A 27,151-nucleotide genomic window follows, 5' to 3' on the forward strand; every position below is an offset into this window, starting at 1 on the left:
TCCACCACTTACACACAATGGCTAGATGACCTTGGATAAGTCACTTAACATCTAATGCCCCAGGAAACTCTCTAAGATTAAAAGGTGCAAAATGTTCTGCCTTGGCAGAAGGAATTTCCTCTCTTGGAATTCCCAAAAGCAGTGCCTGGAGGCCAGTGGGATGTGAAATAAACTAGACTACTCACTTTTCAAGGAACAGCAAAACGGCTCCTTAAAGTTAAGGTATTATTTCCTAGGACACTAACCTATAGTTTTGATTAGACTCAAGATTTCTAAAACAATCACTATTAACTAATTTCATTCATAGATTTAGAGTTGGAAGCACTCTCAGAGGTCACTTAGTCTAACTCTATTATTTTACAGATAAAGAAACTGAGGCCCCAAGTAATTTGTTCAAAGTCATACAAGTAAATAAGTGGTAGAGCTGGGATTAGAACCCAAGCCTTCTCTTACCAAATCTTTCACTTTCTTGTGTACCACCCTGCTTTCCTCTATCAGCCTTCCCAATATCAAACATCCTTTACAATAGAATTTCAGTATGACAGAAGAAACCAAATACTTGCCTTAATGAAGAAAAACATTGTCATCAAACTGATGGTAATGAGAAAAGAACAGACGAATGTGATGAAATAGGAAGCCCGTAACAGCCAGCTGCTGAGTCCCATCATTTGAAGGTATTCCTAGGAGGGAATTTGGGGAGAAGGAAGAAGGAAGTAACATAAACCAAATGGCACAAAATCAAATAATTACCTGGCTACTGGTTTGTCAGAGTAAACGGTTAAATAAATCTGTGAAGGTCTTTTATATCCAAACCCCTGAATGTAGGTGAGAAACTTTTATAGGTATCATTTATGATGGCTATGGAAGCTAGTTTTATCCCTGTTATTGGTCAGTGGAAATCTCTAAATTAGGCCACAGAAAAATAAGAAAGGGAGAGTATGTAGAATATTTAACAATGAAATTGGTGAATCATAGAAACAAACTTAAAAGATAAGAATGGACTACAGAGATCACTTAGTCCAACACCCACTCAAAGTATAGATTTTATATTAACAACATCCCCAACAAAGGAGTTACCTAGTCTTTGCTAGATGACATCCAGAGATAGATAATGGAAAGTTTTCCTTAAAATGAGCCAAAATTTGCCTTTCCATAACTACCATCCGTAGAGATTCTTTAGAAGTTTGGCAGCACAGTGGCTCTGGAGTCAGAAGAACTGGGTTCAAATTCTGCCTCTGATACTTACTGGATGATCTTGGGTAAGTCACAATCTTTTTGGGCTTCAGTTTCCTTATTTGTAAAATTAGGGGATTAGATTAGATGGGTCTCTGAGTTTCCTTCCATTTCTACATCTATGAATCTATGATGTTTCAAGCTGTAGCAAAATAGGATCAGTTTCAGTTTAGTATACTGTGATGATCTGTAAAGCCAACACATAATTTTTGCTTTCAGGTTGGCTAATAATAATGAATATATTATACATTATGGTGTTGTACTATTGTGTTGTGTGGATATTATAATTCTATGGTTTGGGGTCACAGTAAAAGAAGATGTCTTTGTTTCTTCAATTTCCAGAGGTGATAGATAGAAAGGAAAGGGATAAATATCCAGTAAAAGCAATGGAAGAAAGTAAGTAACACACTGGTCCTGGAGGAAGAAGTCAAAACAGTACTTTTCTACTCTCACTCCAGAGCTCTTTTGAAGTCCTCTTGATCACCAATCCAAATTATGTTGGCTATATGCCTACCTCCAGGTCATTCTTTCTTCCTTTCTCAAGGAATTCAATACTTTGCTCACCATCATCCTCTCCTACCCAAATCCGCCCTTATCCTAGGGGACTTTAATATCCCTTTAGATCAGAGGTTCAACAAACCTCAAGGAGTTCACAGATAGATTTCAGAGGGTCAGTGAACTTAGATGAAAATGATTATATTTTTATTTTAATTAACTGTTGGTTTCCTTTGAAATCATATATAACTTTTTTATGCATTTAAAAACACTATTTGAGAAATAGATCTGTAGGCTTCAACATTATCTATTGTCATGTCCATGACACAAGAGTGATTAAAAACTTAAATGCTCCCTCAAATTCCTTGACTTCCCAATTCCTCAGCCCCCTTAAACTTTTGACCTCCTGCTTCACTCCATCTTGGCCATATATAGGGATGAACATACTAGATCTCACCATTATACATACACACTCCATTTCTCTATTTAGAAACTGCTGTGGGAGATCCATAGGTGTTACACATTGCATATGTATTCAGAGTTTTTCTATGTATTGATCAGTTGTGTTGATCTTTTTTTCTCTAAAAAAATTGGCTCTCTGAGATGAGGAGGGAGGGATACTTAGAAAACTATGGTGACATAAGAAACAGAAATCAATAAAAACATATAAAAAAGAAACTCTGATATTCACTCATTTATCATATCCTATCATTATACTTCTTACTATGCTTCACTCCTCCTCCATCTGTTCTTTGCCTTATAAAGATCTCTGTTACCTTTATCTTTCAGTACTTTACTGTTCTAACTTCACTTTCCATCCTCTCTGGTGTCACTCCAATAGTTAGCTTTTTTTTTTTTTTTTTGCTATGATTCCCTCTGCTCTGGAATATTCTGCCCTTTTATTTTATTTCTATTCTTCTCTTGCCAAAGTCAGCATTAGATTGCTTCTACAATTTGCCTTCTCTGCTCCTACTCATGAGATACTAAACAAATCTCCCTAGAAGTTTATTCTTACAACCATCATGACTGGTCTTTATTGCAGTAAGGCATTCATTTTATGCCTCCATAATTGATGTCTTATCACTCTTCACAGAAGCTATTAAAAAAAATTATCTTCCCTTCTCAAGCACCCAACACTTCCACCTCCCTTCTCTCTCTCCATTGAGTACCTTGCCTCTTACTTTACTGAAAAAAAAACCAAAACAAAAACCAACTGAAATTAAGGACCAGCAAAACAAAAATTTTAAAGCATCTAAGACTGAGTTATGATGGGGAAATTTAAGGAAAAATTATAGTGAGTCATTTTCCCGGCTCAGGTCATCTTAGGAAGACACAGAAAGGTGTGAGACCAGGAGCCAAGATGGCAGAGTAAAAAGGTCGGGTGCTCTTACCCTCCCCTATCAACCTCTGAAAGCCCAGAAAATATCACCCCTAGGAAAAACCCTGGAACAGCTGAACTAGAAGCAGCAGCAGTGCAGTAGCCCAGGTAGCTTGAGGGATTAATGGGAAAGGCCCCTCTAGCACTGGCGAAGGGGAGCAGTATGGAACAGGAGGTGTTCCAGCAAGGTAGTGGAAAGCCCTATTTTAGCACACCAGGAGGAGATCCTGAAACCCAGGTGGTGGAGCAGGCAAACACCAACACCTGGACCTCCCAGTGCCTCAGTGAGGACGGAACAGGTGGAAATCAGCTCAGAAAACCACCAGGTGCCTCGGCATTCTATAGCAAACAGGTCTCCCCAGTGCCTCAGCAAAAATAGGGGAAGCAGCACTACAAAGGGCCCCAGGTATATAAATAACCTGCAACATCCATCTGAAAGGAGCTGAAGAAAGCGAAAGGAAAGGAAAAGCAGGCAACCTAGAGTTGCCCTAGAGTTCCAACCTTGCTGATTCCAGCCTAACACTGGGTAAGCTTCCAGAACCCTATAGCCTCCAACTGCCAACATCGGAGGCCCCAGTACACAAAGTCAGTGACCAAGACATAGGCTCCCAACACAAGAAGCTTGGATCAGTGCCCTCTGCTCCCCAGCAGGAGAGCTCAATCTCTTTAAAAGCCAGGGAATAAGGAAACACCATGAGCAAAAAGAAAATGTACCACAGATTCATATTATGAGAACAGTGAAGATCAAGGCAGAAATTCTGAAGAGGACAACAAACCCACATCTGCAACCTCAAAAGGGAATATGAACTGCTCTGAAGCCCAAAAAGCCTTCTTAGAAGAGCTCAAGAAGGATTTTAAAAGTCAAATGAGAGAGGCAGAAGAACCCTTAAAAAAATACAATTGGCCAACTGGAAAAAAAGTGCACTGAAGAAAACAAGTCCCTAAAAAATACAATTGGCCAAATGGGAAAGGAGATACAAAATCTAATTGAAGAAAACAATTTGTTAAAAATTAGAATCGGGCAAATGGAAGCCAATGACTCTATGAGAAGGCGAGAATCAGTCAAACAGAAACAAAAAAAAAAGAAAAAATGGATGAAAACGTAAAATACCTCATTGGTAAAAACAACTGACCTGGAAAATCGATCCTGGAGAGACAATTTAAAAATTATTAGTCTACCTGAAAATAACAATGAAAAAAAGAGCCTGGACAGTATCTTTCAGGAAATCATAAAGGATAACTGCCCTGAGGTCCTAGAACTAGAGGGTAAAATAGCCATAGAAAGAATCCACCGATCACCTCCTAAAAGAGATCCCAAATTGAAAATGTCAAGAAATATAGTAGCCAAATTCCAAAATTACCAGGTCAAAGAGAAAATACTGCAAGCAGCCAGAAAGAAACAATTTAAATATCATGGAACCCCAGTCAGGATTACACAGGACCTTGCAGTTTCTACATTAAAAGACTGTAGGGCATGGAACATGATGTTCTGTAAGGTAAAGGAGCTTGGATTACAACCAAGGATCAACTATCTAGTGAAAATAAGCATAATCTTTCAGAGGAGGAGATGGATATTCAACGAAATAGGGGACTTCCAAACCTTCCTGATAAAAAGACCAGAGCTCAACAGAAAATTTGATCTTCAAGTACAAGACTCAAGAGAGACATAAAAAGATAAACGGGACAGAAAGATGCAATATGTTGTTAATAAGGGCAAACTGTTTACATCCCTACAAGGGAAGATGTATTGTTATTACACCATGTTAAAGGAGTATACATAAAGGGGGTGGATATAAGTTGACTGTGATGTAATGATTTAAAAAAAATCTAATCAAGTGGGTTAAATAGATCCAAGTAAGTGGATTAATCTGATGTAAGAAAATTTACTGAGAAAGGAGGAGGCAGACAAGGGTAAATTATATTACAGGAAAAGACACAAAAACCTATTACAGCAGAGAGAAAGAAGGGAGGGAGATGAGCACTGTTTGATCCTTACTCTCATCAGATTTGGTTCAAGAAGGGAATAACATAATCAATTAGGTATAGAAATCTAACTTGCCCTATAGGTAATAGGAGGGAAAAGAGGAAAGAAAAGGGAAGGGTGATAGAAGGGAGGGAAGAAGCAGTAAGGGTAAAGGGGATGAAAAGAGAAAGGGCTAATAGAAGGGAAGAAGGACTGAGGGAGGTGGTGATCAAAAGCAAAACACTAGTGAGGAAGGAAAAGGAGAAAGGAGAAAGAAAAGCATAAACAGGAAGGGAAAAGGATGGAGAGAAAGATACAGACAGTAATCATAACTATGAATGTGAATGGGATGAACTCTCCCATAAAATGGAAGCAGATAGCAGAATGGATTAAAAACCATAATCCTACAATATGTTGCTCACAGGAAACATATTTGAAACAGAGGGACACACACAGGGTAAAGGTTAAAGGCTAGAGTAGAATATATTATGCTTCAGCTGAAGTAAAAAAAGCAGGGTTAGCAATCCTGATCTCAGACAAAGCAAAAGCAAAAATTGATCTTATCAAAAGAGATAAGGAAGGAAATTACATCCTGCTAAAAGGCACCATAGACAATGAAGTAATATCATTAGTAAACATATATGCACCAAATGGTATAGCATCCAGATTCGTAGAGGAGAAGTTCAGGGAATTACAGGAAGAAATAGACAACAAAACTATACTAGTGGGGAACCTCAACCTCCCCCTCTCTGAACTAGATAAATGTAACTACAAAATAAACAAGAAAGAAGTTAAGGAGGTGAACAGAACATTAGAAAAGTTAGTATGATAGACCTCTGGAGAAAACTGAATGGGGATAGAAAGGAATATACTTTTTTCTCGGCGGTACATAGCACATAAACAAAAATTGACCATGTACTAGGGCATAAAAACTTCACAATCCAATGCAGAAAGGCAGAAATATTAAATGCATCCTTTTCAGATCATGATACAATAAAAATTATATGTAATAAAGGGCCATGGAAAGATAGAATAAAACAGAATTGGAAACTAAATAATCTAATCCTAAAAAATGACTGGGTCAAACAACAAATCATAGAAACAGTCAATAACTTCATTCAGGAGAATGACAATAATAAGACAACATACCAAAACTTATGGGATACAGCGAAAGCAGTTCTTAGGGGAAATTTTATGTCTCTAAATGCTTACATAAATAAAATAGAAAAAGAAGAGATCAATGAATTGGGCATACAACTAAAAAAATTAGAAAAAGAACAAATTAAAAATCCTCAATTAAACACCAAATTAGAAATATTGAAAACCAGAGGAAAAATTAATAAAATTGAAATTAAGAAAACTATTGAACTAACAAATAAAACTAAGAGCTGGTTTTATGAAAAAAAAAACAATAAAATAGATAAATCTTTGGTTAATTTAATTAAAAAAAGAAGAAAACCAAATTACTAGTATCAAGAATGAAAAGGGTGAAGCTACCACCAAGGAAGAGGAAGTTAAAACAATAATTAGAAACTATTTTGCCCAACTGTATGCCAATAAATTTGACAATCTTAATGAAATGGATACATATTTATAAAAATATAAATTGCCCAGATTAACAGAAGAGGAAGTAAAATACTTAAATAACCCCATCTCAGAAAAAGAAATTGAACAAGCCATTGATGAACTCCTAGGAAAAAAATCTCCAGGGCCAGATGGATTTACATGTGAATTCTATCAAACATTTAAAGAACAATTAATTCCAATACTACATAGACTATTTGGGAAAACAGGTGAAGAAGGAGTCTCACCAAATTCTTTTTATGATACAAATATGGTGCTGATACCTAAATCAGGAAGAGTTAAAACAGAGAAAGAAAATTATGGACCGATTTCTCTAATGAATATAGATGCAAAAATTTTAAATAAAATACTAGCAAATAGATGACAGCAACTTATCACACGAATAATACAATATGACCAGGTAGGATTTATACCAGGAATGCAGGGCTGATTCAATATTAGGAAAATTATCAGCATAATTGATCATATCAACAGCAAAACTAACAGAAACCACATTATCATCTCAACAGATGCAGAAAAAGCTTTTGACAAAATACAACAACTATTCCTATTAAAAACTCTAGAGAGAATAGGAATAAATGGAGTCTTCCTTAAAGTAATAAATAGCATCTACCTAAAACCTTCAGCAAGCTTCATATATAATGGGGACAAGCTAGAAGCATTTCCAATGAGATCGGGGGTGAAAACAAGGATGTCCATTATCACCACTGTTGTTCAATGTCGTACTGGAAACCTTAGCTTTAGCAATAAGAGAAGAAAAAGAAATTGAAGGTATTAGAATAGGCAAAGAAGAAACAAAACTGTCACTCTTTGCAGATGACATGATGATATATACTTAGAGAATCAAGTAAAAAACTACTTGAAATAATAAACAACTTTAGCAAAGTTGCAGGCTATAAAATAAAACCCACATAAATCATGGGTATTTCTATATATTACCAACAAAGCCCAACCGCAAGGATAGAAAGAGAATTCCATTTAAACTTACTATAGACATTATAAAATATTTAGGTGTCTACCTCCCGAAACAAAGCCAGGAACTATGTGGACACAATTACAAAACACTTTTGACACAAATAAAGTCAGATCTAAATAATTGGAAAAACATGAGTTGCTCATGGGTAGGCCGAGCTAATACAATAAAAATGACAATTCTACCTAAGCTAATTGACTTATTCAGTGCTATACCAATCAAACTACCAAAAATTATTTTATAGAGTTAGAAAAAATAATAACAAGATTCATTTGGAAGAACAAAAGGTCCAGAATATCAAGGGAACTAATGAAAAGAAATGCAGGGGAAGGTGGCCTAGCCATTCCAGATATTAAATTGTATTATAAAGCAGCAATCATCAAAGCTGCTTGGTACTGGCTAAGAAATAGAGTGGTGGATCAATGGAATAGGTTAAGTATGCAAGACTGAATAGTCAATGACTATAGTAATCTATTATTTGATAAACCCAAAGACCCCAGCTTCTGCGATATGAACCCACTCTGAAAAAAAAAAAAAACTTCTGGGAAAACTGGAAAAGAGTATGGCAGAAACTAGGCATTGATCAAAATCTCACACCACATGCCAAAATAAAGTCAAAACAGGTTCATGATTTAGATATAAAGGCTGATACTGTAAGCAAACTGGGAGAGCAAGGAATAGTTTACCCATCAAATTTACGGAGAACAGAAGAATTCATGACCAAACAGGAGATAGAGAACATTATGAAGAGCAAAATGGATAACTTTGTTTACGTTAAATTGAAATATTTTTGCACAAAGCCAATGCAACTAAGACTAGAAGGAATGTAGAAAATTGGGAAAGAATTTTTACAACCAGTCTCTCTGATAAGGGCCTCATCTCTAAAATATATAGAGAATTAAGTCAAATTTATAAGAATACAAGTCATTCCCCAATTGATAAATGATCAAAGGATATGAACAGGCAGTTCTCAGATGAAGAAATTAAAGCCATCTATAGTCATATGAAAAAATGCTCTAAATCACTACTGATGAGAAAAATGCAAATCAAAACAACTCTGAGGTACCACATCATACCTACAAGATTGGCCAAGATGACAAAACAAGAAAATGATAAATGTGGAGAAGATGTGGGAAAATTGGAACACTAATGCACTGTTAATGGAGTTGTGAAATGATCCAACCATTTGGGACAGCAATTTGGAACTATGCCCAAAGGGCTATAAAAATGTGCATTATTGACCCAGCAATAGCACTTCTAGGGCTATATCCCAAAGAGATCATACAAATGGGAAAAAGACTCACATGTACAAAAATATTTATAGCAGCTCTTTTAGTGGTGGCAAAGAATTGGAAATTGAGAGGATGCCCATCAATTGGGGAATGGCTGAACAAGCTGTGGTATATGAATGTGATGGAATACTATTGTGCTATAAGAAATGATGAACAGTTTGACTTCAGAAAAACCTGGAAAGACTTGTATGGTCTGATGCTGAGTGAAGTGAGCAGAACCAAGAGAATGTTGTACACAATGAACGTTGTGATGACTAATATTGATAAACTTAACCCTTTCCAGCAATACAAGGATCTAAGACATCTCCAAAGGCCTCGTGATGGAAAATGCTATCCACATCCAAAGAAAGAACTATGAAGTTTGAATGCAGAAGGAAGCATACTATTTGCTGTTTCTTTTTCTTCTGTTGAGTTTTGTTTCATCTTTCTGGTGGTTCCTCCTATTAGTTCTAATTCTTACTTACAACATCACTAATGTGAAAATATGTCTCATAGGAATGTATATGTATAGCCTATATCAGATTGTGCACTGTCTTGGGGAGAGTGGTGGGAAGGGGGAGAAAAATTTTAAACTCAAAAGCATATGGAAGTGATTGTTGATAAATCTAAATAAATTAAAAAATAAACAAAGAAAGGTGTGTGAGCACTAAGGAGAGAGTCTAACAAGGAAGGCACAGCAAAATAACCTTTTAGCCCAGGGATTTAACTGGTCCTATAACCGTATACTACAGAAAGCAGCAATTGCAAATCTGGTAAGCACGGGCGTGATGCTACTCAGCAAGTAGGAACAGGGGCCAATTGACAGTTCTGCTGCTCTGACAACAGAGCTGGGTCACTGAGCCAGGGTGGACTGAGCAGAGTAACCGTGGCTGCTTACTAGGACAAGGAGTGGTCATAAGCCTGAGGCTGAGTGCTGGGAAAAGAGTAGGAAAAGAAGTGAGCAGTAGGTATGTGGTTCTGACCCCAGAACTGGATCTAGGATTCAGTCTCCTGTTTTTACTGAGGCTTATAGCTGAGCAACCAGAGTAGGGAGCTAAGACCAAGGGGTAACTAGCAGTTCTGTCACTGAACCTTCTTCCAGGAGGTGAACAGAGGCTGTCTACTGGAGCACCAAGTGGGGTTAAGACAACAATTAGGTCAGGAGTTTGTAAAGTTCATACCAGAAAGGCAACTACGAGATTTTGCCCTAGAACAGATCACTTTGCGCACACTGCAAGTTTGCAGGTCCCTGGTATGAGCTACCCCTGAGATTCTTGAAGGACAAAGCACTCAAGAGAAAGCAACATGACCCAAGAAAATAGAAACCAGGGACAAATAGGGCCCAGAAATCCCTCCACAAGTTCACAGAGCCTGGCCCTGACACAAAGTTGCAATTTGGGAAGTAAGGCTGGAAGAATGAAATAAACAAAAAGACTCCCATGATAAAGAGTTATTATAATGTCTGGAATACAAAACACAAACCTAGAAGAAGAGAATGACTCTAAATATCTATAAGTAAAGCCTCATAGAAAAACACAGCTTGGTCACAATGTCAACTAGAAAAAATGAAACAAGTGTTTAAAAATATTACCAGCAAACAGGGATTTGCCTTTTCTTTCTCTTTTTGCTAAGCAATGGGGTTGCCCAAGGTCACACAGCTGGTAAGTATCAAGTGTCTGAGGCCTATTTTGAACTCAGGTCCTCCTGACTCCATGGCTGGTGCTCTATCCATTGCGCCGCCTAGCTGCCCCGGGGTTTGCCTTTCTTTACACCTTTAATTTCTTTCTCTTGTTTTATTGTTTTTGCTAGCATTTCTAAAAACTAACAAATAAAAGAGGAAAGCAAACATCATTACTTTAAACCTGAATTTATTAAGAAAGTTTCTAGTGCAGTGGTTTCCAAACTTTTTGGTCTCAGGACCCCTTTACACTCTAAAATTTACTGAGGACCCTAAAGAGTCTTTGTTTAGGTAGGTTATATCTGTCAATATTTACTATATTAAAAATTAAAACATCTTAATATTATTACTAGCTGTATGACCCAGGGCAAGTCACTTAACCCTGTTTGCTTTAGTTTCCTCATCCATAAAATGAGCTGGAGAAGGAAATGGCAAAACACTCCAGTATCTTTCCCAAGAAAACCCCAAACAGTGTCATGAAGAGTCAGATACAACTTAAAAGACAGAATACAACAAAGTATCATTATGAAATTTAGCATAGATGAGTTCTATAGTTCGTCCATTTTGGGGGAAATGTTTAAACAAACTGTGGTACGTAGATGCAATGGAATACCAATATCCTATAGTAAACAACAAATATGATACAGAGAAGCAAGGAATCAAGAGCTTTTAGATCAAAGAGAAAGTACTGTAAACAGCTAGAAAGAGTTCATGCACCAAAGATTCACAGTCAGGATTTCACAACAATTAGAAGATGGCACTATAAAAGAACAGAATATGGAATATGATATTCCAAAACATAAAAGATGAAGGCTTATAACTATGAATAACTCATCTATTGAAACTGCAAAAAAAATCTTACAGGGGGCGAAAATGGACCTTTAATGAAACAGAGGACTCCCAAACTATCCTGATAAAAAGATGAGACCTAAGTAGAAACTTTGAAATACAAACACAAAAGTCAAGAGAAACAGAAAATGGTAAACATGAACAAGAAATCAGAAGGGACTAAACAATGATTAAGTATTTAAATTCAAATTATAGTAAGTATTTACTATTCAAAATATAGTAGGAGTTACAGAGAGAGTTTCATAAGACAGACAGTCTGGGAATTATTTTCTTAGGTTTTATTTTATTTTTATGATCTTAGAAGATGAAATAAAGGGGAAAAAAGGAATGCGAGGGGAAGGAAGGATGATGGAGCATATCTCCTATAACTGGGGTGTACAAGTAGAAGATAATATACGAAGAAGATCAGGCGAGTAGAAAGGGTGACACTTAAATCTCACTTTCTTCTGAAGCAGCCAAAAGAGGTTAAATTATTTAAATCAACAGGGAAATAGGAATGGGGAGAGAAAAGAGGAAGGAATAAGAAGGAGGTTAAATTAAGGGAGGAATCAGTCAAAAGTAAAACAAACTCTAAGCCTGAGGGGTTAATCATGAAGAGGTATATAAAAGAAAAGAATGAATGGGTAAGAACTTGTGATTAGAGTCTGAAGTGAGGAAAGGGAACTGCAATAAGAGAGGAGGAGAAGATGATTGCATCAAGTATACAGCCCTTGGTGCTAAGCACCCTTCATCTCTCTCTTGCCACACTCGTCTTCTTTGTAAAGAGGGGCCAAGAAGAAAAGAAAGGAAAAAGTATTAGAGAAAAGTATGAATAGAAATATACAAATGCAAATGTGAGTATGATGAGCTCACCCATAAAATGTAAGAGGACAGCAGAATGGATTAGAAATCAGAATCCAGGGGCAGCAGGGTGGCACAGTGGATAGAACACCGATCTTGGAGTCAGGAGGACCCGAGTTCAAATCCGACCTCAGACACATAACATTCACTAGCTGTGTGATTCTGGGCAAGTCACTTAACCCCAACTGCCTTATATGAAAAAAAAAAAAAGAAAGCAGAATCCAACAATATGTTTTTTACACAAAACACACTTGAGACATAAAGATTCTTAGAGATTTAAAATAAAATGGCTAGAGCAAAATCTCTGATACTTCAGAAAAACTAAAAAAAAAAAATCAGGGGTAACAATCATAACCTTAGACAAAGCAACAGCAATTACATTTGATTAAATAAGATAAACAGGGAAACTACGTTATAGGGAAAGTCACCACAGACCATAAATTATGTTTTGTTGTTTGTTTGTTTTTTCAGGCAATTGGGGTTAAGTGACTTGCCCAGGGTCACACAGCTAGTAAGTGTCAAGTATTTGGTCTTGACAGGATTTGAACTCAGGTCCTCCTGACTTCAGGGCTGGTGCTCTATCCACTGCGCCATCTAGCTGCCCCCATTTTTTTCCCACAGACCATAAATTAATATCAATAATTGACACAGATGCTTCGAATGGCATAACATCTAAATAAAAAAAAAAGTTAAATGTGTTAAAGGGAAGAATAGACAATAAACCTATAGTACTGAGGGACTTCATTGTATCCCTTTAGGACATAAACAAATATAACAAAAATTATACAAAAAAGAAGTTAAGAACCTAAGTAAAATTACTGAAAAATTAGAATGATAAACCTTTTGTGATTATTTTACATTTTTCAGCTGTGCATGGTACCATGACAAAATGTAACATATTAAAATAAAAAAAATCAGAAACAAATACAGAAAAAAGAAATATCAAATACATCTTCTGACTCCAATGGAATAAAAATTATATTCTATAAAAAGTCAATGAAGAAAAGATTAAAAATTAAACAGAGAAGAGTTGAGATAATATTGGTAGAGCAGAAGTTAGCAATGCAGATAAGCTCTCATCTACAATTCCTCCAAATAGATCTATAAAATCACCAGAACAAATCCTAATGGAGATATCCAGAAAAAAACAGAGTGAGTCCTTCATCTGGCCCAGATTGGCCCAGGGAGAAAAACAGGTCTATAGATAAGGGGACGGGGTTGGGACAGGAACATGTGGCATGTAGCATGTAGAGCACCCCATTGTCCAGGGAGCAGCTGCACATCAACACAAAAGGAGGTCCCAGATTTATGCCAGGGCACCCCTAGGCCCATATCGGGGCACTGCAACAGGTAGTATCACAACCCAGTTCTGGGTCACAGATCAAGGGTGGAGTGAAAAGAGAACCTTGTACAATATAGGGAGGCCCTGGGCAGTGTACCAAGAAAGGAAGTTCAGAAGCTAGCAACAGCAGCAGTAATATGGCTCAGACCTAAGGTGCAAAGCAGGATCTAAAGCATCTAGGGGAGCTGGAAGAATAACTAAGGCAGGAAAGACATCCAGACCAAAGTGAAGTCTCTAGTTCTGCCACTTTGAATCGACAGAGCTTTCCATCTGGCTGACACTGAGTCTATCAGCATTCTACTCTTTCACAGACTCAAAGACAGGTCAGAAACCTGCAGAACTAAAACCAGGTGGACAGCATTCAAACTTTGCCTTGGATTAGACGCCTTTGGGAACACTGAAAGCTTGCAATTCTCCAGCCTGTCCTTGAGATCCTAGATAGAATAACGAAACAGTCAACACCCCAAGAGAGCAGTAACAGGCCCAGCACCAGACATTCCCTTCAGAAGTATGGCTGAACCTAGTTCTAACATGCCTGAAGTCAGGTGGTAGGCTGGATGTATGGGCAAACAAAAAATGAACCACACCATAATGGTGTAAAGGAAGCTCAATACACAAACTAAGAAGAGAATGACCCCAAAATATGTACAAGCAAAGCCTCAAAAAAAAAAAAAACCCACAGCTTGGACACAAACTCAACAAGAATTCCTGGAAGAGATGAAGTAAGAGTTTAAAAAGTCTTAAAATATTTTTTAAGTGGGATGAGAGCATGAGGAAAAAATGGAAAATAAATGAGAGTTATGGAAGAAAGAATCAGAAAGGGAATTAATAATTTGGCACAGTAGGTACAAAACCTTGCTCAAGAAATAAATGCCTTGAAAATTCAAACAGACTAGATGGAAGCTAGTGAGAGAATGAGGCAACAAGAAATATGAAAACAAGGTTGAAAGGATGAAAAATAGAAGAAAATATAAAATAGTTCAGAGCAAAAACAAGTTACCTGGAAAATGGATAGAAGAGAAAACATTTAAGAATCAATGAACTACTAGAAGCCTTCCCAATAAGATCAGGGGTGAAGCAAGGATGCCCATTATCATCACTATTATTCAACACAGTTCTAGAAATGCTAGCTATAGCAGTATGAGAAGAATAAGAAATCAAAAGAATTGGAATAGACAATGAGGAAATAAAACTATCTTTGCAGATGATATGATGGTATAATATTGGCTAATATGACTGAAAAGGAAAATGACAAATATTGCATGGGATGTTGGAAAGTTGGGACAGTAATGTACTGTTCATGCAGTTGTGAACTGATGCAACCATTTTAGAAAGCAATTTGGAACTATGTTGAAAGGGCTATAAAACTGTGTATGCCCTTTGACTCAGCGACACTACTACTAGATCTGCATCCCAAAGAGATAAAAAGCAAGAAAAGGAAAAAGACTTACATGTACAAAAATATTTATTGCAACTCTTTTTTGTGGTGGCAAGGAATTGGAAAATGAGGGGAATCCGTCCATCAACTGAGGAATGGTTGAACAAATTGTGCTATATGATTGTGATGGAATACTACTGTGCTATAAGAAATGATGAGCAGGATGCTTTTGGGAAAACCTGGGAAGACTTACGTGAACTGTTGCAAAGTTAAGTGAGCAGAACCAAGAGAACATTGTGAACAGTAACAGCAGTATTGTAAGATGATCAACTGTGAATATCTTAGCTGTTTTCGGCAATACAATGACTCGACAAAATTCCAAAGGACTTATGATGAAAAATGCTATCTACCTCCAGAGAAAGAACCAGAGTCTGGATGCTGATTGAAGTGTGCTTTTTAAAAATTTTCTTTATTTTTCTCTCTTTTTTGGTCTGTTTTGCAACATAGCTAATATGGAAATATGGCTAATTCTGCGTAACTGCATGTGTATAATCAATATCAAGTTACTTGCCTTCTCTATGAGGGAGGGAGAGAATTTGGAACTGAAAATTAAAAATAAAGATTAAAAATTGCTTTTACATGTAATTGGAAAAAATAAAATATAAAAAATTTTGAAGATAAAATGTAATTGTGACATTTTTAACAGTATAAATAAAATACAATAAAATAAAAAGACTAAGTAACTTAATTCTAACAAAATAGTAGGTCTAAGAAAAAATTATAGAAACAATAGGTAATTTTATTAAACATAATTACAATGAGACAACATACCAAAATTTTTGGGATGTGGTCAAAGCAAGTCTGCAGAGGGAATTTATATCTTCAAACACTTTCATCAACAAAAAAGAGAATGAAGAGATTAATGAATTAGGCATACAAACTAAAAAAATCTAGGAAACTCATATTAAAAAACTCAAACACCAAAACAGAAATTCTAAAAATCAAAGAAGAAATGAACAAAAGTGCAATTTTTAAAAATCAGTGAATTATTAAATAAAATAAGGAGCTGTTTTTAATTTGCTTTAAGGGCAATGAAACTCTTTGGAACCCAATTACGAATCACTTTATTTATTTATGCAATCTTCAATGGCATTCTCTTTTCTTCTCATTTATTTAGTCATTCTTCCCCTACTCTCTTTTAAAAAAAACTACCAGAAGATGTTATACAAAGGAGAGGAGTTAAAATGCATATCAGTCAATTTTTATTCTTCTTAAAGTTGATATCTTGGGGTAGGAGAAGCTTATTCAAAAGACACTTGAAACACATCTACAATTCTGACTACCAATGTTTTATCTATTCCATTAGAATAAGTTATTAAAAGTTAAATATATTTTTTAGAAAAGCAGTGAGATAAGCAATTAGCCAACTTGATTTTTTAAAAAGAAAAGAGAAAATCAAATTAGTAGTATCAAAAATGAAAAAGGAGAAATTACAACCATTAAAGAATAAAGAAACTTGTTTATAAACCATTTAGCCTAACAATATGTCAGTAAAACTGACAAATAAATAGATGTATATTAATGAAAATATAGAATACCCAACTGTAGCAGAATAAGAAAGGCATAATTTAAATCACCCAAGCCTAGAAAAATAATTTGAACAAGCCCAAATATGAATTTCCAAAGAAAACTGTCCAGGACCAAACATTCAATGAAAAGTAAGTTTCAAGAGTACATAAACTGTTTGCTAAAACAGGAAAAAAAAAAGGAATCTTACCAAATTCCTTCTACAATACAAATACAGTCCTGACAACTAATCCAGGGGGAATTAAAACAGAGAAATAAAACTATAAACTAAAATCCTGATTGACTATTGATGCAGAGAAGAATCAAGATGGTATAATAGCAGGAAGAACTGTAGTCTAGCTCATCCACCAAACCTCTTGCACAAAGACCTAGAAAACACACCAGACTGAATCCTGATCAGGAAATCCAGGCAAAAAAATTCAGTGAGTCGTTTTTCCAGCATAGGTTGGCATATAGAGCCAGAGATTTCTGGGGCCACTGAGGATGATGTCTTGCCAGGTGTTTACCTCACAGAGTATTCCAGTGCCCAGGGACCAGAAGAGGACCAACCTGTTAATCATAGCATGAAGCACTAGAGCAGGATCATCATGTCCAAAGTCAAGAAGTAGGGTACAAGAATGAAACTGCAGATCACACATGATTTAACAGTTATCACCATAACGGAGTGGAAAGCTTTGAACATAACATTCCAGAAGGCAAAGAATATAGGCTTATAACCAAGAATAACTTAACCAACAAAATAGAGCATAACATGGACCTCTAAGGAAATGAAGGACTTCTAATCATTCCTGATGAAAAGACCAGAGCTGCTTAGAAACTTTGAAATGTAAAGATAGGAGTAAAGAGAAACAAACAAATGTAAACATGAATAAATAATCCTAAGGAACTAAACAGGGTTCAATTGTTTAGATTTTTATATGGAGAGTTATGAAGGCAGGACATACCTTCATAATTCTATTATTATCAGGGGCAATAGAGTCTAATTACATAGGTCTGGGAATTATTCCATTGTTACGTTTTGATGATCTTATAAGAAGAATGCAAAATGAAAGGAAGAGAAATGAACTGGGATTGGGGAAAGGAAGAGGAAGAATGAGAAAAATTATCTCACATAAAGAGGATATAGAAGTAGAAGTTGATACCACAAGGAGCAGGATGTGGAGGTAGCAGGCAATACTTGAATCTCACTGTCCCCTGAATTTGTTAAAGGAAAAAAGAATACACATTCATACACAGTCGGATGCAGAAATACATTTCAACCAACAGGGAAACAGGAGGGAAAGGGGTTAAGAAAAATGGGAGGAAGAAGAGGGAAGACAGATAAAAGGAGTCAAAAACAAAATAGACTTTTAAAGAAATGGCAGAAACAGAGAAGGAAAAGCATAAGAGAACAAAATGTAGGGAAATACATATTTAAAAATTATAACTGTGAATGAAATGAACTTGCCCATAAAATAGAAGAGAATAGCAGAATTTATAAGAAACCAGAATCCAACCACACATTATTTACACGAAATATACTTGCAACTAAAAGATACATACAGAGTTAAAATAAGGGGCTGGAGCAAAATCTATTATGCTTCAATTAAAATAAAAACAGCAGGGATAGTAACCATAATCTCAGGCAAAGAAACAGTAAAAATAGATCTAATTAAAAGAGATAAAGATAACTACATTTTTCTGAAAGGTACCATAGATAATGATTAGTATCAATACTAAGCATACATGTACCAGATGGATTTACAAGTTAATTGTACTAAACTTTTAAAGAATAATAAATTCAAATACTATAAAATGGTCCTACTAAATCCCTTCTATGACACAAAAACCTAAGAGTCAAGACAGAGAAAGAAAATTAATACCCTTAATAAATATTTCCTTAATATAAAGTAGTATCAATCTAAAACTGAGAGCCAAAATTGATGTACAGTGATGATAAGCTAGAGGCCTTTACAGTAAAATCAAGAATAAAGCAAAGTTGGCCATTATCACCATTACTATTCAATATAGTACTAGAAATGCTACTTATAAGATCAAGAAATTGAAGAACTAAGCACAGGCTAGGAGGAAACAAAATTATTACATTTTGTAGAAGATAAAATGATTTACTTTTAGAATTCTAAAGTGTCAACTCAAAAAGCTAACTGAAATAAGTAACAGCTCCAGCAATGTTTCATAAAACAAACCTGCATAAATTATCAGAATTTATGTATATTACCAACAAAACCCAACAGGAAGAAAGAGAGAAATTCCATTTAAAACTGAATAAAATACTTGGTAAACACATGTATAGGAACTTCATGAATACAACTACAAAATACTCTTTAAACAAATACAGATCTACCATTGGAGAAGTACCAATTACAAATGGGTAGGCCAACCCAGAATAATAAAAATGACAGTACTACCTAACTAAATTAACTTATTCTATGTCATATCAGTCAAACTACCAAAGGTTTCCTTTGCAGAGCTAGTAAAATAATCAAATTCATCTGGAAGAATATCAAGAATCTCAAGGGAATGAGTAAATAAAAGAGGGAGGGAAGGAGGCCAAGTAATAATAGATCTCAAGTGATATTACAAAGCTATAATCAAAATAATTTGGTACTGACTAAGAAATAGAGAGGTGGAACAGATTAGGTACAAAAGATGCAGAAGCAAATGATAACATTATCTAATGATAATGATAACAGTGTCTAATGATTCAAAGATCTCAATTAATGTGTTAAAAAAATCAGTATTCAATAAAAACTACTGGAAAAATTGGAAAGCAATCTGGTAGAAATTAGGTATAGATCTATACCTCCCACTATATGCTAAGATAATATCCAAATGGATATATGACTTAAATATAAAGGGTAACATTATAAATAAATTAGAGCATGGAAGAAATTACCTGCCTGATTGATGAACAGGGAGAGAGTTCATGACCAAACAAGGGAGCAAGAGGGACAAAGAAAGTAAAATAGGCAATTTTTATAAATTTTCTGCACAAGAAAAGCAAAGCAAAGCAGCTAAAGTTAGAAAAGAAGTAGGTAAACAGGGAGAAGAGGTGGAATCTCTGTAGCCATTATCTCTGATAATTATCTCATTTCTTAGGTATGTATCTATATCTATTTATCTAGAACTAAGTCAAATTTATAAGAATAAGAGCCATTCATCAACTGATAAATGATCAAAGGATATGAAGTTTTCTAAGGAAGAATTCCAAAGTATCAATAGCCATGATAAAAAAAATGCCCTAAATACTAATTAGAGAAATGCAAATTAAACCAATTCTAAAGTTCTACCTCACACCCATCAGATTTGCAAAGTTGACAGAAAAGGAAAATGACAAATGCTGGAAGGGTTCCAGGAAAACAACCACTATTTGGAGGCACTGTGAACAGTTCCAGTTATTCTAGAAAGCAATTTGAACTTAAGTCCAAAAAGGTATTAAACTGGGTATATCCTTTGACCTAGAAATATCACTATTATACCAGGTCTATATCCCGAAAAGGTCAAAGAAAAAGCAAAAGGACCTAAACGTACACAAATATTTATAGTAGCTCTTTTGTGGTGGCAAAGAACTGGAAATTGAGAGGGTGAATTCATTAATTGTTGAATAGCTGAACAAATCATAGTATATAAACATGAAGGAATATTATTGCACTGTAAGAAATAAAGAGAATGATTTCAGAGAAACCCAGGAAGACTTGTGTGAATTGACGATGAATTTAGTGAGCAAAAGCAGAAGAAAATTTTATATAATAACAACAGTATTATAAAGATAAAGAGCTCTGAAAGACTTAGGAACTCTGATCAATGACCAATCACTAGTCTAGAGAACTTATGACAAAACATGCTATCTTCTTATGGATAGGTGATGGAGTGCAGATTGAGACTTTTTTTTAATATGGCCAATGTGGGAATTTATTTTGCTAAACTACACATATCTGTTAACAGGAGTTTTATTTTTCTTGCTTTCTCAGTTAGGGAGAAGGGAGGAAAAGAAAGCAGACTTTCACTGACTGAAAAAAAAATTAACAAAAAAGAAAAAAATAAAAAGTTACCTACTCTCACTGCCTCTACTCTTACAGTCAATCCTCAACACTTTACCATCTAGGTTACTTTATCACTTAACTAAAACTTCTCTCTCCAAAATTACTAGCAATCTCTTAATTGCCAAATTATGATCTTCTCTCATTCCTCCTCCATCTTGATCTATCTGCTGCATTTCTCCTTGAGAAATCCATCTATATTCAGTGCTTCCACTTTTTATTTCACTTGATTCTAAACCCTCCACCACCTAGCTTTCTACCTTATAATTCAACTAAAACTGCTCTCTTCAAAGTCACCAATAATATTTTGATTGCCAAATTTAATGTTCATTTCTTAATCCTTTTTCTTTTTGACTTCTCTGCAACCTTTGACACTGTTGATAACCTCCTCCTGGATATTGCTTTCTTTTGGCTGTTCTTCCATCTGTCTGATCTCAATAATGACCAATATGCAATCAATAACAAAGTAATATCCTGATACAACTTTGGAGGGACAAAAAGAGATCATTCCAAACTGAAAAGAAAAGAAGCATACTCAAGAATTAGGTTAAAAAACATCAGAGTAGGACATGGAAAAGTAAGTCAGTAGACTCAAGGACTCCTTGTTACTTGCTATCATGTGTGCTTTATTATTATGACACTTTATATCAACTAACTAGTATTATTGAGAGTGTAGGGCAATAACCTAAGCCCTCTACTAAGTATTGTTTCTTGAGTTACTAGCATTCCACAGCAACTCAATCTACCAAAAAGTGTGAAATTTAAACACAAATGAGATTACCTTCAACTGCTTTTCTTTTTCTTGAACAATGACCCGGATGATCATGAGTACATTTAAAGAGTAAATCAGTAGAATTATTAGGGGCAACACTTGGCCCAGGAACTCAAGGAAGTTGTCGGAAACAAAATGTGGGAATGGAAACCTCTTTACGTTGACAGCGACATGATCAATGAGCCAGTTATCTTTCCCATGATATTGAATGATAGCTTTGTCTAAAGCATGTTGAATGGCTAGGAACCCTTCAGAAACGTATCCTGAATGAGAAAGCAAAGGACACTACATATAGATTGAAAAATATCTCACAGGGAAAGAAAGTAAATGTCAATTTTGTTTGAGTAGGACAATGCTTTTCATCTAGAAAAATGTTGTTTCAATAGACACATATCTATAGTGCTTCTTCTGGCACTCAATGCACACTTGTGAACTAACTGTACTTACCTTATTTCTGTGCGTTTTCTACCGCCTTCCAAATTGATATATTATATGTCAATTGATAGGCTAGACACATTTTATCAACTAAACAGAAAGAAGGTTCATTTAAATAGTGAGCTATAAACAACTTTAAAAGATTCTAACTTTTGGTAAATTAGGAATAGGATCTTGAATCTCTGTTTAGGTAAATTACCTATATCTTGACTATATATACTAGAATGTGATTTATAAAACTGGTTATCCATCAACTTAAGCTATAATAGAGGCTTTTAAAAGACTTAACTTTAAGGGGCAGCTAGGTGGCACAGAACATAAAGTACCGGCCCTGAAGTCAGGAGGACCAGAGTTTCAAATCCAGCCTCAGAACAAATGCTTGACACTTACTAGCTGTGTGACCCTGAGCAAGTCACTTAACCCCAATTGCCTTAAAAAAAAAAACCAACAACACTTGACTTAAAAGACTTGCAAACCTCCAAATAAGAAAAAGTATACATTTTTCTTATGATAACATACCTCAACTGAACCTATAGAAAGAAAAGAACTGTCTCTGGAAATCATGTTACAGTTTTTGTAAATTTAAAAAACAAAATTACTATTGGGTGGTTTACTTTTTTGTTTAGACAGAGAACAAAGAGGATTTTAAAGTATTTTGTATGATATTCTTATCTATTCCTGAAATAATCAGTTCAAAGAAATATAAACAAGCAAATAAAACTCACAAAACTCTTCTATGTTCAGAAAAAAGAAGTATGCTAGCTTTTCTTAACTTGACTATAACAATCCTGCTTAGGCCTTTCTCATGTCAGTTTATTCTCACATGGCCTAGAAAAAGCCAGTATTTATTTCATAGAATTTTATAGCTAGAGGAGATCTTAAATAATGTATAATAAAAACTCCACATTCTATAAATAAGGAAATTGAGTCACAGAGAAGTAAAGGGACTTTCCTAGGTTATAGTTAGTGAGTAGTAGAGCTGAGATTATATCTACATGTTTTATATATAGGTCAGTATTTTTTCTACTACTTCTACTACTTTTACTACTACTATTTCTCATAAATGTCAAAGTTCCTCTAAGTCAGACTTACTAAATATCATGGTAATCTGACTTTGCTAAATTACTCAGAAACACAATGTCTCCAATTCATCTTCTTTGCTTCTTCTTCTTCTTTTCCTTCTTTTTTTTTTTTTTTGGATTCTCTGGAAAGAAAACCCTCCTCTTCTGAAAGAATGAGTTTGTTTTCTTCAAACAGTCCCTCCATCTATGTTTTTTTTTCTCGCTCAATTCTCTTATTCTGATTTGTCTTTAATTGTGATATTACATGCTATTTCTAAATAATCTCACCTCACAAGTTAATTCAATATGATTTTTCATAGGAGCCAGACTCTTTTCCAACTATAACTATCAAATTACAGATAGTTCAAACATTTAACAAACACAAAAATAATCTAAACATGAACAAAATTCTTCATAGATAAAAAATAAATACACAATATCGATTATTAAAAGTAATCCTTTGAGTTACAAATAAAACAAATGTGCTTAAAATCATTCTCACCGGGACTTCCCCCATCACTGTAAAGATGATTCCGAGGTCCTGGTAATGGGAAAAGTGGAAAAAGATAGGCTGTGTGCCAGCCTTCTGGCTCCTTTGGCATTAAGAAAAGCTTCCCTATTGGCTCGGTGTTTCTTGGAGAGAAACTGAAGCGCAGGTGGTATCTAACCTACAAGAAATAATTAGAAAACAGGTTCAATGAGATATAGAAATTAAAGAAAGACTTAAACCAAAGAACGATTGTAACTACTTAAGAAGTTCCATATAGTGTCAAAGTGAGTGACTACATAGGGGAGGTAAAGACAGTAACCCTGATATGGCAGCTAGGTAATACAATGGATAGAACTCTAAGGTTGGAGTCAGGAAAACCCGAGCTCAAATCATGCCTCAAACACTTAGCTTTGTAACCCTGGGCAAGTTACTTAACCTCTCTAGGTTATCTATAAAATGAGGGAGTTGAACTCAATGGCCTTTAATATCCCTTCCATTCTAAATCTTTAACTATATGGCAGAAGTAGAACCATCTCTCAACCCAAATTCATCTAAATTTCTAATTCAATTAAAAAAACAATAAGTGCCTATTCTAAAAGACACTGTGTTAGGTACTGGGAACAAAGAAAAAAATGATAAGAATCTTTAAAGAGCTTTCATTGTACTGGGGAATGCAAGTACGGTTTATAGTATATATAATAGCAGACCAAATAAATATAAGGCAATTGGAGGGGAGGTGGTGATAGCTTAGGGCATGAGGAAAGGCTCTCAGGTAGGAGGTATCACTTGAAAAACTGAGCTATGAAGGAAACTAGGGATTCTTTTTATTTTTATATTGATTTTTTAAACTTGAGATTCTAAGAAGCAGAAATGCATAGGGAAAGCTTATGCAAAGGCATCATGAAAGGGAATGAAATGTCACCTATAAGGAAGAATGAGAGAGAGAAAGAGAGACAGAGAAAGAGGGAGACAGAGACAGAGACAGAGTCAGAGTCATACAGGAAAGGTGACAACTGGGAAATATTGCGGAGAAAACTAGGGATTTTTTTTGAGATATGCAAGATAAGCAAGGAGCACATGAAGTGTACCACAAGTACAAAGGTACACAAGCAATAAACAGAATGCCAGACAGGTATAGCTGCCAGGCCAGTTTGACTTGGAGTATATGAAAGGAAGTAATATAAAATAATAGAAGAAGTAAGTGAGACCCAGATTGTGACTGGTTTCAGTATTTCATTGAGGCAGCCAAAGTCCTGTAAATGTGAGGGACTTGTAGTTTGGAGCAGTTGCTCTAGTGGGGAATGAGAAGAGTATTAAAGCTGTTGAAAAGTAATGATACGGAGAAGATTCTAGGAAGATGGAGAAATAGGTCAGAACATTCCAAGCTCTGCAAATTTCCCCTACAAACAACACAAAAATAACACCTCAGGGCAAATGTAGAGTGGTAAAAATAAACAAGAGTTGGGGCAGAACAGTGGGCCTCCTGGGATAACCCAGAAAAGGTTTGTTCCCTGTGAAGTATAAATACCTCTAGGCTAGTTCCATTAAAACAACAAGCTGGGTGAGCCCTTGGGCTAGCTGGGTTGGGAGGAAGCCTTGGCTCCAGCAACAGTAATTTTTACCTCCCAGACAGTGTGGGGAGTCTCCTGTCTAAGTGGGGGAAGACTGAGGAAAGCTCTGCTGATAAGGGATACTAGGCCCAGCTGTGTCACCAAGATGTGGCCCTAGACGAGAAGGAACCAATACATGTTTGATGAGTGCAGAAGCAATGGGGCAGGACGCTGCTGACTGTGGGTACTTACAGGGGGCTGGAGTTCCTCATTTTAGTTCCAGGCCAAAGGGGAGAACCGAAGGAGGATCTGAGGCTAGAGACACCATCCCCCATACCCCAGGACTAGAGGTGATTATAATAATAGGCTTCTACAAATAAAAAAAAAAATGAGCAGGCTAAGGAGAAAGAACCCAATTACAGAAATACAGGAATAGAGAAGACCTATCTTCAGAAGAGGATAATGAAGCAGAAAAAAAAAAAAAAAGCCTTTCCTACCCTAAGGTATAATGTCAAATAGTCACTTCCCCCACCTCAAGACTTTAAAAATCAAATGACTTCTCAATGGCGGGGGGGGGGAGGAGAGGAAGAAAGAGAATTTGGAACTCAAAGTTTTAAAAACAAATGTTTAAATTGTTTTGACATGTAACTGGCATAAAATAAAATACTAAATAAAAAAATGAGAGAGATTGAGGAAAAATTTTTAAATAAAGAACAATCCAAGAAAAACAAGAAGATTATGAAAAGAAAGTCAACCAACTGGAAAAGGAGATCCAGAATCTTAAGGAAGAAAATGATTCCTTGAAAATTAGAATTGGGCAAGGTGAAGCCAGTGAAATTATGAGAGACCAAAAAATAACAAAACAAAATATAAAGAATAAAAAATGGAAGAGAAAGTGAAATATCTCATAAGAAAAACAATTGATCTGGAGAGCAGATCAAGAAGAGAAAATATAAGAATAAATAGACTACCTGAAAACTATGATCCAAAAAAGAATCTGATACAATAATACAAGAAATAATTAAAGAAAATTGTCCTAAAGTGTTACAACAAGAGGGGAAAATAGAAATAGAAAAAATCCACTGAAGAGATCCCATGAGGAAAACTCACAAGGATATCATAGCTGAATTCCAAAACCCCCAACTCAAGGAGAAAAATATTGTGAGAAATAAGAAAAAAACAATCCAAATATGGCAGAGCCACAATTAGAATCACACAAGACCTAGCAGCAGCTAAAAGACTGCAGATCTTGGAATACTACATATTGAAGAGCAAAATAAGTGGGGTTGTGGCTGAAAATATCACACCCAGCAAAGTTAACATAATCCTGAATGAAAAAAAAAATGGACATTCAACAAATTGCCAGACCTTTAGGATTTTATTGCAAAAACACAATAGAACACAACAGAAAATTTGACAGACAAGATTCAAGAGAAATATAAGGTAAACATCAAAGACTCAAGGGACTCAATAAGGGCAGAATGTTTACTTTTTATGAGGAAATGTAAACCATATGTGTAAGATTGTAATTAATAATTGGGTAGTTCAAAAGAAAGATTGGAGTAGAGCTGAGTATGATGTGATTCTAAAAGGTAATACTGTCTAGGAAAAGGTAAAAAGACTAATTATCTCATACAAATGAGGTGTGAGAGGAAGAATTGACACTGAGGAATTAAACAGGGGAGAGGGCTGGTAGTTCTGAAATCCTACTCTCATTGGGAATGGGTTAAAAAAGGAACCAATACATATATATCTAGAAGGGTATAAAAGTCTTCTAAATTCAGAAAGAAATAAAAGGCTAAGGGAATAGGGAAGGGGTAAAAGGTAAGGGAAGGAAAGAGGGTGAGGGAATAGGATAAAGGGAGGTATAGAAGGGTGTTTAGATTAATGGGAATGGGATAAAGAGGGAATAAAATATATATTTGGAAGGCTATGTCTTCTAAATTCAGATAGGAACAAGAGGGTAAGGAGAAAGGTGGGAAGAGGATAAGGGAGGGATTTTGGGGGGTAGGTTAAGTAATAGGAGGGCAAGGTAGAAATAAAGTAAAGGAATCAGGAGAGATAGGAAATAAGATATATACACAAACACAACATAAAGACCAGGAGTGGAATCTATTAGGAAAAAAAAGTAAGGGTAGTAATAATGATTTCAGACAAAGTTAAAGCTAAAATAGATTTAATCAAAAGAGAAAAATAGGGAAACTACACTATATGTCAGTCATATTAATCAAT

General features: G+C 35.5%; 1 protein-coding gene across 1 annotated transcript in view; it reads right to left on the reverse strand.

The window, feature by feature from the left end:
* Positions 1-27,151, reverse strand: part of LOC114052190 (ATP-binding cassette sub-family A member 3-like) — a 193,544-nt gene that overhangs the window by 162,529 nt on the left and 3,864 nt on the right. The window contains exons 5-7 of the mRNA XM_027874667.1: positions 23,382-23,547; positions 21,393-21,646; positions 564-680 (exon numbers count right to left, since the gene is read on the reverse strand). Coding sequence (XP_027730468.1) covers positions 564-680; positions 21,393-21,646; positions 23,382-23,547 — 537 coding nt within the window. The remainder of the gene's footprint in view (positions 1-563; positions 681-21,392; positions 21,647-23,381; positions 23,548-27,151) is intronic.

The sequence above is a fragment of the Vombatus ursinus genome, unplaced genomic scaffold (genome assembly GCF_900497805.2).
Source record: "Vombatus ursinus unplaced genomic scaffold, bare-nosed wombat genome assembly UNPS02014807.1, whole genome shotgun sequence".
Lineage (NCBI taxonomy): Eukaryota > Metazoa > Chordata > Mammalia > Diprotodontia > Vombatidae > Vombatus > Vombatus ursinus.